The sequence below is a fragment of the Tenrec ecaudatus genome, chromosome 14 (assembly GCF_050624435.1).
Source record: "Tenrec ecaudatus isolate mTenEca1 chromosome 14, mTenEca1.hap1, whole genome shotgun sequence".
NCBI classification, from domain to species: Eukaryota; Metazoa; Chordata; class Mammalia; order Afrosoricida; family Tenrecidae; genus Tenrec; species Tenrec ecaudatus.
The window spans coordinates 96,943,340-96,961,173 of NC_134543.1; the positions used below are offsets into that span (position 1 = coordinate 96,943,340).

Consider the following 17,834-nt stretch of genomic DNA (forward strand, 5'->3'; position numbering starts at 1 on the left):
TCTCAGATCATTCCGCATGGTTCATTTTTTGGCTACAGAACTCTAATTCAGCACATTAGTTGTGATACAAGCCTGCGAAATATTTACAACAATTTGGGGAGAAGTTGATCATTTGGTTCTGGTGGGTTGATACACTGGCAGACTGTAATAAGGAAGCGTTAACTCTTCCCCACTAAAATCCACCCGAACTAAACTTCTCCCCATTTTGAGCACATCAGTTCCAGAGGATGTAGCAGCTGTGTGCACCGGCGCCAGGCCACCGAGTGCAGGTCCATCCAGTAGTGCCCAGACTCGAGACGGAGCCCAAAGCTGTTTGCAGTCAAGTCCATTGGATCCCAGCTCAGAGTGACCCCATAGAACAGAATAGAACCTCAGGATTTCTAAGGCTATAAACTCTTATGGATGTAAAAGGTCACATCTTTTTTCCCCAATGGAGTGGCTGATGGTATCCAACTGCCAGCGTTCGAGTTAGCGGCCAAGCATCTGACCCTTGAACTCCCAGGACTCTGAGATGGAGCGGCGCACAGTTCTCACCCTAGGTCTTTGCTCCCCAGGCAGTGAGCACAGGCAACTCAAACTGGCCAAGGCAGGTAAGCCTAGATCAGAGGTAAAGACTGTGAGGCTGGGTGACGCGGGCTTCACCACTAGTTCACCTCACCTGCCCAAGGTCACCCAGCTGGTCAGTGGTGGAGCCAGGACTCAAACAGGGGCAATCTGACTTCAAAGCCCCTGGCCCAAACCACTATTCTACCATCGCTCCCACGTGATGGCCTCCTACCTGTGTACCTCCACCTAGACACCAATTCAATTTGGATGGATGATTTTCTTTGGGTAATTCACTTTCTTTCAGTTGCAGCAACGAAAATGTACAATGTTTCATCCATATGTATGGGGGTGAGGAGACGGATACCTTTCATTTGAGATCACGTCAGGAGAGGTCCATTGAGGGACAGAAGAAGTTTAAAAAAAAAAAAAAGATAGCCCGTGCAACTTGTTTTTGAGTTCAGAAAACACTTTTCAATTTTTTTATTAAAATGTTGTTCTTCAAAGAATATAGAAATACATCTGGCAATAACCGGTTGGAAGTCAAGCATCTGCTGCAAACACACATAGGAAATATACCTGCCAAAAATTCTGTCTCATCAGAATGTATTAAGTTGTACATAAACGTTATCGTTACACCAAAGGTGGCTACATTTGGCAGGTTCTTCTAAAGCGGACGCGACTGTCTGATGGGTTGGCTTCCCTTGTTGAGAATAAGGACTGTGAAGGTTTCCACAGGTAAGCGTGAAGGACGACGACATGAACCACCAGGGCAAGGTTACAGATGGCATGCACGAGGGGTGCAGGTGGCAGGGCAGCCGCAGGTGAGGAAGACAAAACAACAGGCTGCTCCTTCTTTGGGGGGTCAGGTCTTTGGGGTCACATTCGGAAACACAAGACATCACACCCCAGAGAAGAAAGGGAAAGGAGACTGCCTACACATAGTCTGCGTTCCCACTGCCTTTGGGACGTGGCAGTCTGCTGCTGAGAATACCCACATGGCCTTTCCAGCCTGCTCAAGACCCTGGCGTTGTCCGTCATCATGATCAGCAAGAGCACACTACTTAGAGGAAGGAGAAGAGCTGGCCCGGGGCCTGCCCGGTGGAGGATGAAGTGCTGTCGGTGGTTTGGATTCAGCGTGGGTGAAATCCACCCCTGCAATGGGATTGAATGACTGTGAGCACCCCCAGGAGACTAACCAGACGGGATTGTGTCCTCCCGCTTTCCACTCAGTCTGGCTCCCGCAACACTTGCCTGGAGAGGAGGAAGCCAAGAGTTCCCACAAAGCTCGGTGTCGCCTTGGCACATCACAATGACTGGGGGGGGGGGGTGTTAGTCCTCCTCCGTATTCAAAATGGAGGGAGAACCCCAGCTGTGAGGGGAGACTGGATGTGCCTACACTCTGCAGTCCTCCTCAGACAGAACAGAGGCGTCCTGGTTGGAGTCTTCTCAGTCAGGGGCAAACCCCCACCCCTCATGAAGCATGTTTCCTTGGACAGTTCTGGAGAGCCTGGATCCGCTAACTTTGCATTTCAATTCCCTTGTCATTTCAAAAGCTAACATAAGAAAGGCTTTTTCAGAAGAGGGGAGGGAGGGGGACATGATAATACATGACCACACCCCCCCTCTAGGGGGAAGAACAATAGAAACCATGGGGGGAAGATATGACAATGATAATAATTTATCATCTATCAAGGGATGATGTGGCGGTGGGGGAGGGAAAAAAGAGGAGCTGATACCAAGGGCTCAATAGAAAGTAATTAAAAAAAATAGAAAGTCTAGAAAAGAATGATGGCAACATATGTACCAATATGCCTGATACAACTGATGTATGGATTGTAATAAGAGCTGTAAGAGCCCCCAGTAAAATGACGTGTTAATTAAAAAACAAGAGGAGGGATTTTCAATAATCTCCACTGATTTTTTCATTGCACCCTTCATGTGGGACAAGGAGAGACGGCGGCGTGGTGGCATTTCTCGGGCCTGCTCCATCTCTTTGCTTCTCTCTCTCGTTTGTGGAGGGAGAGAAACTGAAGAGGGAGACTCGAGCATGTGACGTTTCCAACCTTGGCTAGAGGAGGTAGGGCAGCAGGTGGGCAGGCGTGCCTTGGTGATGCTTGGAGAACGCCAGGCTAATTGAGAGCGTGAGCTCTGCCTTTCCTTTCTGGGCCCACTAGTCGTGGTGTCGGTCACCCTTCTCTCAGCCCAGAGGGAGGGGTGGAGGGTATGGCGACAAACGGCCAGTCCTATGATTGCACCACCCTTGGAAAGGGCCTTGTCATATTGTCTTTGCGCCCACACCACTCCAGTTTCCTGGGGACTCCCATCGAGTGGTCCTGCTCCCCCCGAGCTCCCAGACTTGCTTCCTTCTATGTGTTCTTCACTGGGCCAGGAAGCTGAGGAGTCTAGGGAAAACGTGCTTGAGGCACCCTACCCCCCCCCCCCCCCCGCAACTTGTTCCAACCTGCTTGGCTTTGGCTCCACTGGAGGAACAGGAACTTTACAAAGGACACGGATCACTGACTGATAGAGGGGGCTTCAAAAAGTTCATGGGGGGAATGGAATTGAAAGATAATGGAATTTGTCCACAGACTTTTTGAAGTCCCCTCATATACATATACGCTCCCTCAATAAAGAGGAAATTTGATTTCACTTATAGTTTCCTTTCAAGCGAAAGCATGTGGCCCACATAAAAGGCATCTGCCTGTACTGGCCTGCAATTCAAACAAACACATCTTCGGGGCCGGAGTGAAGGGAGCGTAGGGGCATGGGAGCTCCCCGTGGCTCCCAGGAAGGTACAGTCCTGGCTAGGAATCCACCTTTGGAAAAATGCTGACTTTATTGTTTCTGCTCATCTTCCGCTCCACCCTGCCTACCTTGGGCATCTTGGTTTGGATCAATTCTTCTGGGGTGTTACCCAAGGGTGGAAGCAGCCGCTTCTTGCTGTTCCGTGTCTCCGAGAGCCACTGTGGAGGTAGCTCGAAAGGCCCAAAGCCAAACTGTAGGGAGTACTTGACAGGGGCAATCTCAGATTCCCCAGACACTGCTGGTGCCACCTGGGAGGTAGAATCCACTGTGCCCGGCGGTGGTGCAGGCAGGGTGAGCTGTGCGCCCTGCTGGGCTTCCGGGCAGGTGGGCAGTATCTCCTTGGCCTGGAGGTCAGCTGAGCCTACATTGTACTTGGCTTCACTCTCCTCTTCATCCTCCCTGGGCTTAAAAATCTGCTGCTGCCCGATGTGGAACATCTCCAGGAGCTGGCTCCCTGAGCGCATGCTGGTCTCCAGGCTGGCATCGGCCCCCCCACTCCCCGTGCTGATCACGTTCCGGCGGCTGTAGCGGTGGTGCAGCTGCACCAGGGTCCCCACCAAGCATTTGCGGACGGATTTGTTGACAGTCAGAAAGAGCACGGGGTTCGCCAGCAGAGAGACCTTGGGCAACCAAATGGCGGTGAGCAGCAAGAACACGGAAGTGTTGGGAACGTGGAGCACAGTCTGGTAGACGACCAGGGTGACGTAGGGCACACTACAGAGGATGAAGACCATCACCATGGAGAGCAGGGTGGCATGCAGCTCGGCCTCCCGCTGGGAGGCATAGGGGATGGAGATGGTGTTCTGCGGGGTGCGGAGCGCGGCGATGATGACCTTCTTCTTCTGGCTGGCGCTCAGGGCCCGTCGGATCAGGATCAAGAAGAGGAAGACCGCCACCACTGGCACAATGACCGTGGTGATGTTATAGAGCAGGACGTAGACCAGGTGGCCCCAGGAGTGGCTCCAGACATCCGTGCAGGTAGACATGGCATAGATGTCAGCCACATTGGTCACCGCAAACACCGGGATGCTGGCCACCACTGCATGGACCCAGATGTACATCACCAGTTCCCGAGACCTGGCGTCAGATATTTTTCTCTCCAGAGGATAGAGGACTGAGTAGTATCTGAAACATAGACAGACAAAAAATTCATTCCACAGGAGAAAATATTCTTTAAATTACAGGGCAGAATGGTACTTAGGAACCGCAAAAACATGGCAGTGTGTGTCCATAGAGATTGACAGCCTAGGAAACCCTGTGGGGCAGCCCGGCTCTCTCCAAAAAGATGGTGATGTGTCAAACTGACCCAACAATAGTTGGCTGCTTGGGGGATTTTGGTTTTCTTAGTATATTATCAGAAAGTGCCCCAGGGGTGAAAGTGTTTGCACAAGATTACGAACCTTAATGATTGGTCTTCAAACAGCCTAAAGGCGGCAAAGAAGGAAGGTCTGAGCTATCTGTTTCCATGAAGATTACAATAAGGAAAAGGCTGTGGACAATTACGTAACTCTGTACCACATCCGAAACACTGGATTGTACGGTACATGAATAATACGTTGATGAAACTGTTTTTGGAAATTGCTATGGAACACAGTTGGACTCTGTACCACATGGGGTGGCCACGGGCTGGTGTCAATTTGAAGGAAACAGGTTTAGTTTTTGAAATGTCTTTACCAAAATCAGTTTCAAAAGGTTGGTGGTTCAGATCCACCCAGAGACACGTCAGATGAAAATCCGGGCAATCTCCTTCCACAAGGAGTCCAATTCTACATGGCGCCCACTTCTATGTGGGTGTGATCGAAAGTCGGAGAGGAAAGAAAAATGTCAGGTGCTTTTATTCTACGATAGATGGAGCCAAGAGCTTCAGGAAGTCAACCCTAAAGTTTGGAGCCTTGGCTGCACAATTTGAGAAACATCATTAGATTGGGGGAAGCATTTTCCAAATAAGCAGAGACAAAGCTCTGTCTTCACCAGACTCTCAAGAATCTTTCTTTACCAGGAAACCAAGAAAATAATTTCAGTTCCTATCTAACTACAATTACTGCCACCAGGATGATATTCCAAAGATGTGTTTGTTAAGTGGCAAGGAGTGGGTTCCCACCCAGAGCAACGCTGTGTACGACAGAAAGCAATACTGCCCGGTCCTGCGCCAGCCTCACGGTCAGGGCTAGGGCCGAGCCCATTATTGCAATTGACCCTCTTTTTCATCCCATCTTGGGGGGGGGCTTCCTCTCTTTCACTGGCCCTCCACGTATACCAAGTTGTTTTCCAGGGACTGGGCTCTCCTGATAGCATGTCCAAAGGAAGTGAGACAATGTCTCACCAGCCTCACTTCCAAGGACTATTCAGGTTACACTTCTTCCAAGACAGTCGCTTGTTCTCCTGGAAGTCCACAGTTTTTTTTTCAATATTCTTCAGCAACAGCATAATGCAAATGCACCAATTCTACGATCTTCTGTCTTCGTCGTCCAGCTCTCACCTACATATAGGAGGTGATTGGAACGACCATAGCTTGGGTCAAGCATACCTTAGTCTTCAAGGTGACATCTCAAAAGAGCCCTCAATAAAATAATGTCCAATCTGCTATATTTTTTTAAATCTATTTTACAGTTTACAGAAAAAGGTTATTGGGGTGGGGGGAGATGTTCACAGCATTAGAAACTTTAGAGCGATTTTCAAAGCCACAAAAAGAAAGAAAATTTGTCTACACACATATCCAAACAACACTCATATCATAGTTTATGCACCAGATATTAGCATTTAAAACTCTTACAGGCAGAAGAATCTGGTATGAACTCTTTTTTTAAGCTTTTTATTGTGAATTAGGTAAAGGTTTACAGAACAGTTTACATTCAGCAATTCATACATATTTTGTTTCAACACATCCTTTGCAGCCCCCTCAGTGAATCACATTTATCCCACTCCCTCCCTCTATTTGTTTCCATGCCCCCTTCTGTCCTAACCTTGAACTTGATCCTTGGGTCAATGCTGCCCTTTTGGTCAAATATTTGAACACAGGAGTGAATTCAGTTCCAGACCTGAAGGATGACTAAGGGGTTCCTACCAGTCTCTATCTGACCAGTAAGCTTGGTCTCGTATGATTTTGCATTTTGTTCCACATTTTTCTCCCACTCTGCCCAGACCCTTCCAATGTGCTCCCTTCCAGAGCAATTGGTAGTGATAGCCGGGCACCATCTAGTTCTTCCATCTCAGAGACTGATGTTTACATTAGTCTACGAGATGGACTATTTGTTTCTGTCTTTTGGTTTTCTTTCTTCTGGTTGGGGAGAGATCCTCGTTGTACCTTCCATGGTTGCTCACAAACTTTTGAGTCCCCAGTCACCAAAGGAGGATGTAGAACATGGCCTCTGTGAACTGTTATGCTATTGAGTCATTGTCCCCTGACTCTATACCCCTGATCCCCCAAACCCAGCAATTCATATAAATAGTCGATGTCAAATCGACATATACTCACAGGTATCCTCTCTCTCCTTCCCACGTGTAGATCAGCACTATCGGAAGACTGTGTCAGTAACACTATTGGCCTCTATTGTCTTTAACTCTTGCAAACTTCCCAGTGTCCTCTCTGCCTCCATCATTTTGTCGATTTCCTTCTTTTTGTATAGTGCTTCCTCCTTTACCCTGTCCACCCTCTAGCCTGTGGCTTTTCCCTCGCAGTGCCCTCCTCCTTCCCTTTCCATAAACATCCAAGAACGTTTCTTTTAGAGAAAAAAACTTTTCTTGACTTTTTACAGTGTTGATCTCAGACAATAGTTGTTCTGTGGCGACTGACTCATTTCATTCAGCGTAATGTTGAAGGATGAACTCTGCACGGCCCTTCTACAAAATCAGTCTGGCTGACAAGGAGCAGCCTGCTCAAGAGGCAGTGTTGCGTGATCCTCACTCAGTCATGCTAAGAGGCATTGGTAGGTCTAAAACGCTTACACACATCGATTTTTGTTCAAATATTTCAAGCTTCCCCTCCATTTATTCTGTAACTACCTCACAAGAATCCCAAAGGCACCTTGTTTCAATGTCATCAGTGATTTCAGGGAGCTGAGCGACTCTTCAGCCCCAAGAACTGCATCCTCTAGGGGAGGGCTGCCACTGGCCAACTCAAACAAGGGTGAGTGTCTTCACATCAGCTCAGCCCCGGGGTCTTCAGTCAGCAAAGGCTGGAATGGACTTTCCAACTCTATTTTTGCATTTCTTCACTCATGAAGCCAGGTCAGCACAAAACAAAACCCACTGCCGTGCAGTCAGCAGAGACCCTGTTGGGTTCCGTAGGGTTTCCAGAGCCGCCCCCTTTAGGAAAGCTGATGCCACGTCTTTCTTGCTCAGCCACCATTGGGTTCGAACCACAGAACCTTAGGTTAGTAGACGAGCATTTCACTACGGCACCACCAGGTTTTCACCCTCAAAGAAACACTCTTTGATTTGAGACACTCACTTGCATTCAAAAACAAGTCATCTCAGAGGGTCTCTGGGAAGAGATAGAAAAAGGAAGACTTGCTAACAACTGTGATGGCGGAAAGGGCATTTGAATACAAGGCATGTACCAGGCCAAGTGTAAAGATGCACAAGAAGGTCTCTGAGTGCCAGAGGTGAGCAAGCAAATGGTCATAAACAAGGAGATGGTAGCTCCCCTGTCCGCTTTTGGAGGGACAGTCCTGATTTTTAACAATTCTCCCCATGTCCCATGGCGTTTTAATGAAGTCCCGATTTTTGGAAAGAATGCACGACAAGCTGGGGTATATGGTTTTCGGCTGCCATGTGGCTATTTCACCAGGATATGAGTTTTATCAATGGTGTCCCGCTGGTGTCAAGCTTTACCAATGTTAAAATCTGGTCACCTTACTCTAGACCTCTCTCTGGGAGGGGAGACGAGAGAGACACGGAGACGTTATGCATGCCCTCTGTGGTAGTTGCATAATCTGGTGTCAATTTGGGACTTGATAGGATTAAAAGTGAGGGGGTGGAGTCTAGTCTGTCATTCAGATCATAGCTAATGACCCTCTGTGTGGGCATGGCCGACTCCTGAGAATTCTGGGAACTCTTGGATTTCCTCCTTGGAGGCCTCGGAAGTGGAAGACCCACATGGAGACCCCTGTAGCACTGAGATGCTTCCACCACCACTGGATCCTCAAGACTCTGCACCCACTGGCCTGTGATCTTCCTGCATTCGGCGTCCTTGTATGTGTTATGTGAGTCTGAAGAGAACTTCATAGATTGATATCAGACATATGGGTTAACATTGGACATATGGACTTGATCTGGACTAGGCTGGGATGTTTTCTTAATGTACGGTTGCGCTTGTATATAAAGCTCTTTCTTATACACATATGAGTTTCCCTGGATCTGTTTCTCTAGTCTAGCCAGACTAACACACCCTCAAAAACAATCCTTTTTTCCTGGAGATGGACTTGTCTAAGACCCACTGCACCAATACAGCAGGGGGCTCTGCACCTGCACATCAGCGCATGCCTATGTGAGCGCAACCATGCAGCAGGCTCACTGCAAGTTGCCGGGTAGTGTGTCCACCTCCAGGAGATGCTGTAGGACAGCCAGCCTCTCAATTAACTGACAATGTCAATGAACTGACAGCCCCGGGCCATGAGATGAATATCACAGGAAGCCGTCTGAGGAAGAAGACTAACCGAGAGACTCTCTTTCCTTCTTCTTCATGGGCATATACTTGCAAGTAATTTGCATCTGGGAATAAGTAGGAATTTATCAGTCTGGTTTTTCTATTAAGAGGATTTGGTTACTTTTTTTCCAGTGATGGATAAAACAGAGTTGTTTTTCTGATGGGCAGAAAATAAATTTTTTAAATTGTTTGCATATTTTCTTGTCTGAGACTAAAGGGCCCAGAAATAACCTCACAGACATGATCATTTTGTTTCCAGGTACAGCAGCAAAGTGTTCGGAATAATGTGTTCCCATTCTGGTGAATCCCATTAAAAGACTTTCAGCATTATTCACAGGAGCCCCAAAGTGGGCAAAAATGAAATGTCCATCATCTCATAAACAGAGAAGGAAAATAGGATCTACCCGTACAATGGAATATTGTTTTGCTTTTAAAAAGCAGCTAAATACTGGTAAATATTACAACATGGATAAATCACAAACACATTAAGTTCGGTGAAAGGGCCGGGCACAAAGAACACGTATTGTATGAAATCATTTACATGAAAAGTCAAAAAGAGGCAAATGTCTGGAGGCAGTCAGTAGAGTCGTGGTTATCCAGGGCTGAGGTTAGGGTAGGTGTTGGGGGGCAGAAACATGAATGTTCAGTTACTATCCTGAAGCTTAGTGGTTTGAACCCAGTCACAGGGACCTGGCTCTGCTTCTGAAAGACCGTACCCATGAAGACCCCGGGGAACACGGCTGCTTGATGCGCAGGGTGTCTGCGGGTAGACGGGGATGGCTCCAGAAGGGGGTGAGGTTACTGCAGGTGACGGGACTGTCCTAAAATTCCATTTCGGTGATGGCTCCCCAGCTCTGTCTGTACACTAGCACCAAACTGTGTGTCACATGGGCGGCTGTTATGATAGCCATTCCATTTTCCCCCAGGAAAGAAACAGTCACAGTGTAAAATCAAAGCCTGAACATCTCATCGGAGTAGGTGATGTAACAGGCAGGCGAGGACAGCAGCGTGAGCACCCAATGGTCTAACACCAAATGGGTCCGAAACCCACTGTGATGCAAGCTTGAGGAGAGGGGCCCCGTTCCCTCGCTGTGCGGTTTCCTGGCCCTGGCAGCGTCACCTAGAGGCCTTCAAAGGCCTCTCATGGAACACCATGCAAAGTCAGTATTAAAAAGGCAAATTGGCATTTCTTGGCCCACAATTACCTTGCTCAAGTGATGTGGATAACCCACATCTCTTTTTCTGTTTTTGATGAGAATTCATGACCACAGTCTAGACTTTGGAAAGGTCTTCAAGTCCTGCCCCCTGGAGTCTGACAGTCACACCGCAGCAAGTGGCTGCACCTGCTGCCTGTCTGCCGCCCTCACTGACCGCGTAAACGGTGGGTTAGTCTGGCTCCCAGCAAGACTGGGTGACCAACTGACCGCGGTAGCTAGTGTCTAGGAAGAACACATCCATCTGAGGAAAAGGGGGAAAGGTTTATTCTACCTATCCAATTATCCGAGGTGGTACAAACATCTTTACTCCACTGAAAACCTAAAGATTATTGGTTCAAAGCCCCCACCGCCCAGGAGTACCGTGGATGCAAAGGCCCGGTGAGCAATATGCAGCCCCTCCAAGGGCTGCTTGGTGCCACTGAACTTGTTCCAAGTCCGAGCAACCCCACTACAACAGAAGGAAACACGACGGGGCCCTCCGCCATTCTCACCACCATGGTGACATGTGAGCCCACTGTGGTAGTCACTGTGTCACCCTATCTCCTTGAAAGAGCCTTCTTCTCTACTTCCTCCCAGACAGATTTGTTCACTTCCCTGGCACTCCTGGTATAGTCCATAATCTGCACTGACACCCAAATTCAAGGCAGTCAATCCCCTAGCCTTCCCGGTTCAGTGGACAGCTGTCAAGTGCATCTAAAGCACTTGAAAACACTAGGGCTTGGCATATGCGCACTTCGTAGCTTGGCTCTTTATGACTTTACAGAGATCCTGGGCAGCAGGGGACCCCATTGCAAGATGTTGTTTGATTTCTGGACTGCAGCTTCCTTGAGCATGGATGGTATATTCAAGTAAATGAAATCCTTGACAACTTCAATCTTTTCTCCGCTTATCAGCATTGCTTCCTGGGCCAGTGGTGAGATTTTGTTTTTTCCGTTATGTTTCGGTGTAATCCGTGTGACAGGCTGAAGACTTGGGTCTTCATCAGCAAGTGCTTCAAATCCTCTTCACTTTCAGCAAGCCAGGTGTGTCATCTGCAGATGGCAGGGTGTGACACCTAGTTCCCCTGCATATGCGCTCTTCACATCACAGCCACGAGAAGCCTATGAAGCAGCTCTCCTCCACAACGCATGGCGTCCTCCTGAGCTGAAACTGACCTGATGTCACCTAACAACCAAGCACGTAAGTCGGTATGAATTAAGAGCTGACTATTCAGCACTGAACAACAACAAACAAACCAACCATGAGTCATGAATCGTTCATCTTTTCTAACTAAAGAATCTGAGGTCCAGAAACTTTGCTAAGCCACTCAGCTGGAGCAGCACTGACAGAAGTCACAGCCAGGCACGGGCTCGTGAGCCCGCTCATAGGCACACTGTCGGGGACCTCTTGGAGGTTTTCAGTGACTCAGACAACACTGAGCAGCCAGGGCTCCAACCAAGGAAACCGGGGCTGCCAGCCCGAGAGGTGGCAACAGCCCCAATCAATACCCTCATCGCTCACTGGCGTCAGAAGCCATGTTTCAGTGGACAAGGTGTCTACAAATCCCAAACACACCTGAAGTGGACTTAAATTGTAAACGAGGGTTAAGACGTCAGACTAAGCAATGCTCGCCGGCTGCAAACCTTAAAATCAGAAGTACTCGGAGGGCAGGAAATGGTTTTCAGCTGGTGCTCGCTTACTTAACTCTAGTCTCTAAAAGGCACCAGCACCTCGACTGTATTCCTGTAACAGTGACAAAGGGAGAGAGACCAAAAACGGTGGGCTACGGGGTTCTTTATAAAGATACGTAACTGTGCAATGTGTCTATGGATTATGATACATGAAACTACAGACATACCTTTATATACTAACCCCCACGGAGCAGTCAGTGGGTCCTAACTGCCGGCCCTTTTAACTCACAGCTCAGCACTTAACTCGCTGTGCCACTGAGACGCTTTCACGTAATATGTAATAACATAAAATGTGTACGCGTTTATATGCTATGTGTAACATGATAATGTATGTCCATAACGTTTCCATCGGCTAAGTTTCAGAACCCAGGACTTTCTGCTTGCCTGTCTTAGTCTGAAGCTCCACTGTCACCTGGCCACCCTAAGTAACCTACTAGCATTCGGTGACAAAGCTTCCAGCATCACCAGCTCAATCGGACAAACAGACAGATGGTGAAGACACTGAAGGTGTCACGGATTTCATCCCCCTTGGATCAATCGATGTCCTTGGAAGCAGCGCTGGCAACCCTGCCGCAAAGACCTCTCTTTGAAGTGTGGAAAGCAGTGATATCATTTTGATGAGGGAAGTGTGGCTTCACAAGGAAGAATCCTGAATAGATCACCGACTGCCGAAAGAACAAAGATGGGGGGCCAGGATGCGCTTCAGAGTCCAGGATGAGGAGACCTGGTCTCCAGCCTCTCCAGAAGGACGCCGTGCTTGGTGCGCCCAAAAGAGAAAGATCCTCAACGAGATGAACTGGCCCAGTGACCATTACAAGGGATTCAAAACCAGTAGTGCCTGTGAGGGCGACAGAGGATCGGGCAGTGCTTTACCTGTTTCACATAAGGTCTCGATGAGTGAGCGGCAACTCAGCCGGGGGAGGGACCATCACCCTGGGAGACCGCAGAAATCCATCTCCCAGCGGAGTTCAGGTGCTATCTGGCCATGTCTCACTGGACAGCTGAGTCCCACTGGCTCTCCCAGAAATGCTTCCCTCCTTCCTCAACGAGCCCCAACTGCAGAGTGACCACATCACATGAGCGGTCTACTCCAGATTGCCACTGATTCCAACCACGCTGAAACGGCACCAGGATCGAGTAGCTTCCTCGTGAGGTGAGCCCCCACCCTTCCCCAGTGTTTCCGGTGGCCCTGTTTTCCGGGGGCTCTGTTATGTCAACCTGTCTTTTGTGAAGAATCTGTTGTGGCCATGCGTTCTCTTTCTGTTGACCACAAGCTGACTGGAAAACTATGAGGAACACTGACCATTCATTCGTGAAGCCGGTTTATTAATATGCATACACCTTTATGAAAAAATCTTAAAACAAGAGGCAGCGCCTCGGGCTACTTGGCCTTACCTGTCCAAAGCAATGGCAGGGAAGCTGAGGATAGTCACAGAACAGAAGACTCTGCGCAGAAATTTGACGACCTTGCAGAAGAGCAGAGTGTAGACCCACCAGCAACAGTGCGGGCTGCTGCTGAGGAGGATGTCGAAGGGCACGCACGCCAGGTTGGCACAAATGCCCGCGCAGGCCAGGTTCTTAATGAACCTGCTGGTGACAGATTTGAACACGGTTGTGCGGCCAGTTGACCATAACACCATGAAGTTTCCTGGCCGGATATAAAGAAAGATAAGAGTACTTTAATAACAAGAAAGGAGACAAGAGGGAAAGAAAGAAAAAAACTGCTGTCTTAAAAAAAATCTCTAAAAACTACCTATGAGAGTCCATTGCTAAGGATATTATTTAAATGCTTACAAATTACTATATCATCAATTTATATGAAATTATTTCATCACTTATGTATACATGAGAAAATCTAGAAGACTTAGTGGGAAGCCTTCTGACTGCATTTAACACATACCACTACAATCTTAAACAATTCAAGCTCATCTGAGTATAAACAATTGGCTGTTGTGGGGCGTTGTCAAGTCGATTTCTCACTGGTAGCAACCCGATGCGACAGAGCAGATGGGCTGAGTCACAATCACACCACAACGCTGGGCTTAGTTTCAGCTTTTGGAGAGAATCCTTTTTTAAAATTAATTTGTCTACTTTTAACAATTTCACTGGCATACAATTTACATATCATACACTTCAGTAGTTCAATCACATTCTTAACAGTTGTGCGACCATGAAAACAATAATAATTTATAATTTATCAAGGGTTCACAGGGTGTGGGTGGGGAGGGGGGAAAGAGGGGCTGATAGCAAGGGCTCAAGCAGAAAGAAAATGTTTTGAAAATGATGTCAACATGTGGACAAATGTGCTCGATGCAATCGTTGTGTGGCTTGTCCTAAGAGCTGCAAAAAAAACCCCAATAAAACGATTTATTTTTTTAAAAAAAGAGAGTTGGGCTGCCATCACCACAACCAGTTCCGGGACCCAGCTTCTTCCTTGTACTCACTGTTGTTAGCTCCCATTTCCCACCCCCGCCACGCCCCTTTGAGTCTACTGATTCAAGTGTTGTATTTACAGGCTTACCTAATCTGGATTTCATATACAAGAAATCAACACATAATACATACAAACGGCCCAACACAATGACACAATGAACCAAAGAAAACCCTCAATCAAAAGCAAAGCCAGAAAATATTGAAAACTAGAGTAATTAAATATTGGGGCAAAAGGGAGATGACTGAAAGGTGTGCTATTTTGGCCTAACTGAAATTGCAGTAATCCACCTGGCAGGGTCCTCTGTCTGGTAGCAAGGCCTTCTCCGTCTCTGTGTCATAGGCAGAGGGGATTCACCAGAGGCTTACTCTACATGGGGGACCCTGCCAACGGGTTTCGTCTGCAGCCTTCTGCAAACCGGTGTTCAGGATGTGAGCTCTAATACCCCGACTGGACGGGATCTGCAGGAACAAATCACCAGGTCTTCCTGCTGCAGAGCCATGGCGTGGGTTCAGACGCCTAGTGTTGGACGGTGTGTCTCCCACACTCCTTCACTCATTGACTGGCTACTAGTACACATGGAGCCCACGCTGACCAAGGTTGCTAATGACATCCGCGGTGGCAGACAGGCAACAGACATGCAAGACCAGTCACGGACGTATATCTAAGTTTTCCAGTAACCATATTTTTACAAAGTAAAACAAAACGGATGAAATTTTGATTATATATTCTATGCAATCCGATGTATGCTAATAGGATCATACCAACACGTAACAATTAATAAAAAGATATCCAGGAGCTATTTTACATTCACTCTTGCACTAGCTCTTCAAAGTCTTATGTGCATTTGATTTTATGCCTAGAAGCCATCTCAGTTTGGACGAGTCCTGTTTCACGTGCTCAAAAGTCACATGCCAGTTAGAGGCTATTGCACTGGACAGTGCTGGTCTAGCAACGATGACACAATTGACCGCTTTCAATTTGGCCATGCTGCCTTAGCGGCTTCCATGAGCCCGCTCTTCCTCTTACGCCCTCCCACTCTTCCCACCCCTCCTGAGTCTCCTTCACGAGGCCCACCTGTGTTCTGTCGCTACACATTTTCCCTGCCTTAGGTTACTCACTCCCAAGGCTTTCCACCAATATGGTACTAGCTCCCATATCCCTGTCCCAAACTAGGCTTCTCTTCTCAACTGCAGATTCCTGTGCTGAAGTCCGCTTTTCATTTCTCACCCTCTCTAAATCTAAGTCATTGCAGCTTACTGCAGCTCACAAGGGACCCCATGATCTAGCCCTTACCTGATGAAACACACACCTCTCCCCCCCGCCCCTCCCGGCCTTCTTTCTGGGTTCCAAGGACGTCAAGATGACTCTTGCCTCAGTATAAGATCTGTGTACTGGCCAGCATACCTTTCCCATCACCCACGTGCCAGGCTGTTGTGCTGTGCTAGCTCGCCTGTCGCTTCGATGCTGGAAGCTCTGACGCTGGTATTTCAAATACCAGGAGGGTCACCCAGCGTGGACAGGTTTCAGCAGCGCTTCCTGACTAAGACAGACTGGGAAGAAGAAGAAAGCTAACTACTTCGGAAAATCTAGCCACCGAAAACTATCAACAGCAGCAAGCTGCTTGATTTAGTTTCAGGTAGTGCCAAAAGATGAACCCCTTAGATTGAAAGGCACTCGAAAAAGTGACGAGAGAAGCGCTGCCTTATCAAAGCGGAGTTGACTTTAATCGCACTGTAAATCATAGGTTCCCAACCGTCTTCGGCCTACTGCTCCCTTTTCAGAGAGGAAAAAAAAAAAGACAATTATTCAGTGCCATACCCCTCCACCCCCAGAATTTAAAAGTGCCACACCCCTCCACCCCCAGAATTTAAAAATGTCTGTATAGATGCTCATAACCCAGGACAAAGTGTAGATGTCTGCTCGTGCAGCGCCCTATCCCCGGGGTCACCCCAGTATTGCCCACACTGGGAAATACTGATGTTGACCAGGCAGAGCTTTCAGGACATTCATTTGTTGACATAGCATAACGCAAAGTGAGGAGAAACCACTATAAACACCCATTCATCATCACCATGTGGAGTCCAAGAAGAATAAATCTAGAAACACTGAAAGGCATCGAAATTCAAATGGGCCACATCAAGATCAAGCGCCTCGGCTTCAGTGAGCGGCCATAGTCTCGCACTGGCCTCTGAATTGGACAAGCCTGTGGTTTCTGATGACGGCGAAAGCCAACAGACGAGGAATGGATCACATCTGGCGTCACAAACCATTTCCAGATCTATCGTGAAGTACAATGGTGTCGGTGACAGGGTAATATCCATAAGGCTACAAGCAAAACTAGGTAAGATGACTACTGGTCACACTTATGCATCGACAGTAAAGCCAGTGATGAAGAAGACACTGAAGACTTTTATCAACAGCTGGCTGGGAAATATGACCTTGGTGACAGCAATGACACTGAAGGGAGCACTTGATCAAACTTTGCAAGAGCAGCAACTTATTTGTGGCAAATACTAGTTTTCAACAACATACATGGTAACTCAATGCACAGACCTAGTAATATGGAATCCACAGCAATCAGCCTGACTACATCTATGGGGAGGGGTGAAAGAAAAGCAAACTCATCAGCAAAAACAAGGTTAATTGGGCCTCTACTCAAACACTCCCTCAATGCTTGAATACTTTCTTTTATTAAATTGGCACTCTGCAATGCTCACCCTCCCGACACAACTGCTGAAGTCAAAGCGGGTGAACAAGTAAATGTGGTGAAGAAAGCTGATGGTGCCCGACTATCAAAAGAGATAGCGTCTGGGGTCTTAAAGGCTTGAAGATGAATAAGCAGCCATCTAGCTCAGAAGCAACAAAGCCCACATGGAAGAACACACCAGCCTGTGTGTGATCACATGGTCCCGAAGGGATCAGTTATCAGGCATCAAAGAACAAAAAATCGTATCATTGGCTGCACACCTCCATGATACGATCGCCAAAGACAAACGGTGTATAAGCAAATGTGGCAAAGAAAGCTGATGGTGCCCGACTATCAAAAGAGATAGTGTCTGGGGTCTTAAAGGCTTGAAGGTGAACAAGCGGCCATCTAGCTCAGAAGCAACAAAGCCCACATGGAAGAAGCACACCAGCCTGTGCAATCACGAAGTGCCAAAGGGACCAGGTATAAGGCATCATCCAAAAATATATATATACCATAGTGAATGACGGGGGAAGTGCAGAGTGGAGACCCAAAGTCCATTTGTCGGCAGCTGGAGATCCCCTCACAGAGGGGTTTAGGGGAGGAGATGAGTCAGTCAGGGTGCAATGTAGTACCGATGAAGAACACAGCTTTCCCCCAGATCCTGGATGCTTCTTCCCCCCAACTACCATGATCCGAATTCTACCTTGCAGGGCTGGATAGAGCAGAGGTTGTACACTGGTGTATATAGGAGCTGGAGGCACAGGGAATCCAGGGTGGACGATACCTTCAGGACCAGGGGTGTGAGGGGCGATACTGGGAGAGTAGA

The 17,834-nt window shown here is 47.9% G+C and overlaps 1 protein-coding gene across 2 annotated transcripts in view; it reads right to left on the reverse strand.

Annotated features, from left to right (window-relative positions):
- Window positions 1–991: 991 nt before the first annotated feature.
- GPR176 (G protein-coupled receptor 176) overlaps window positions 992–17,834 on the reverse strand; it is a 171,787-nt gene continuing 154,944 nt past the window's right edge. For both annotated transcript variants that reach the window (XM_075531802.1, XM_075531803.1), the window contains 2 exons: window positions 13,281–13,533; window positions 992–4,476 (listed from right to left, as the gene is read on the reverse strand). In XM_075531802.1, coding sequence (XP_075387917.1) covers window positions 3,351–4,476; window positions 13,281–13,533 — 1,379 coding nt within the window. In that variant the 3' untranslated portion in view covers window positions 992–3,350. The remainder of the gene's footprint in view (window positions 4,477–13,280; window positions 13,534–17,834) is intronic.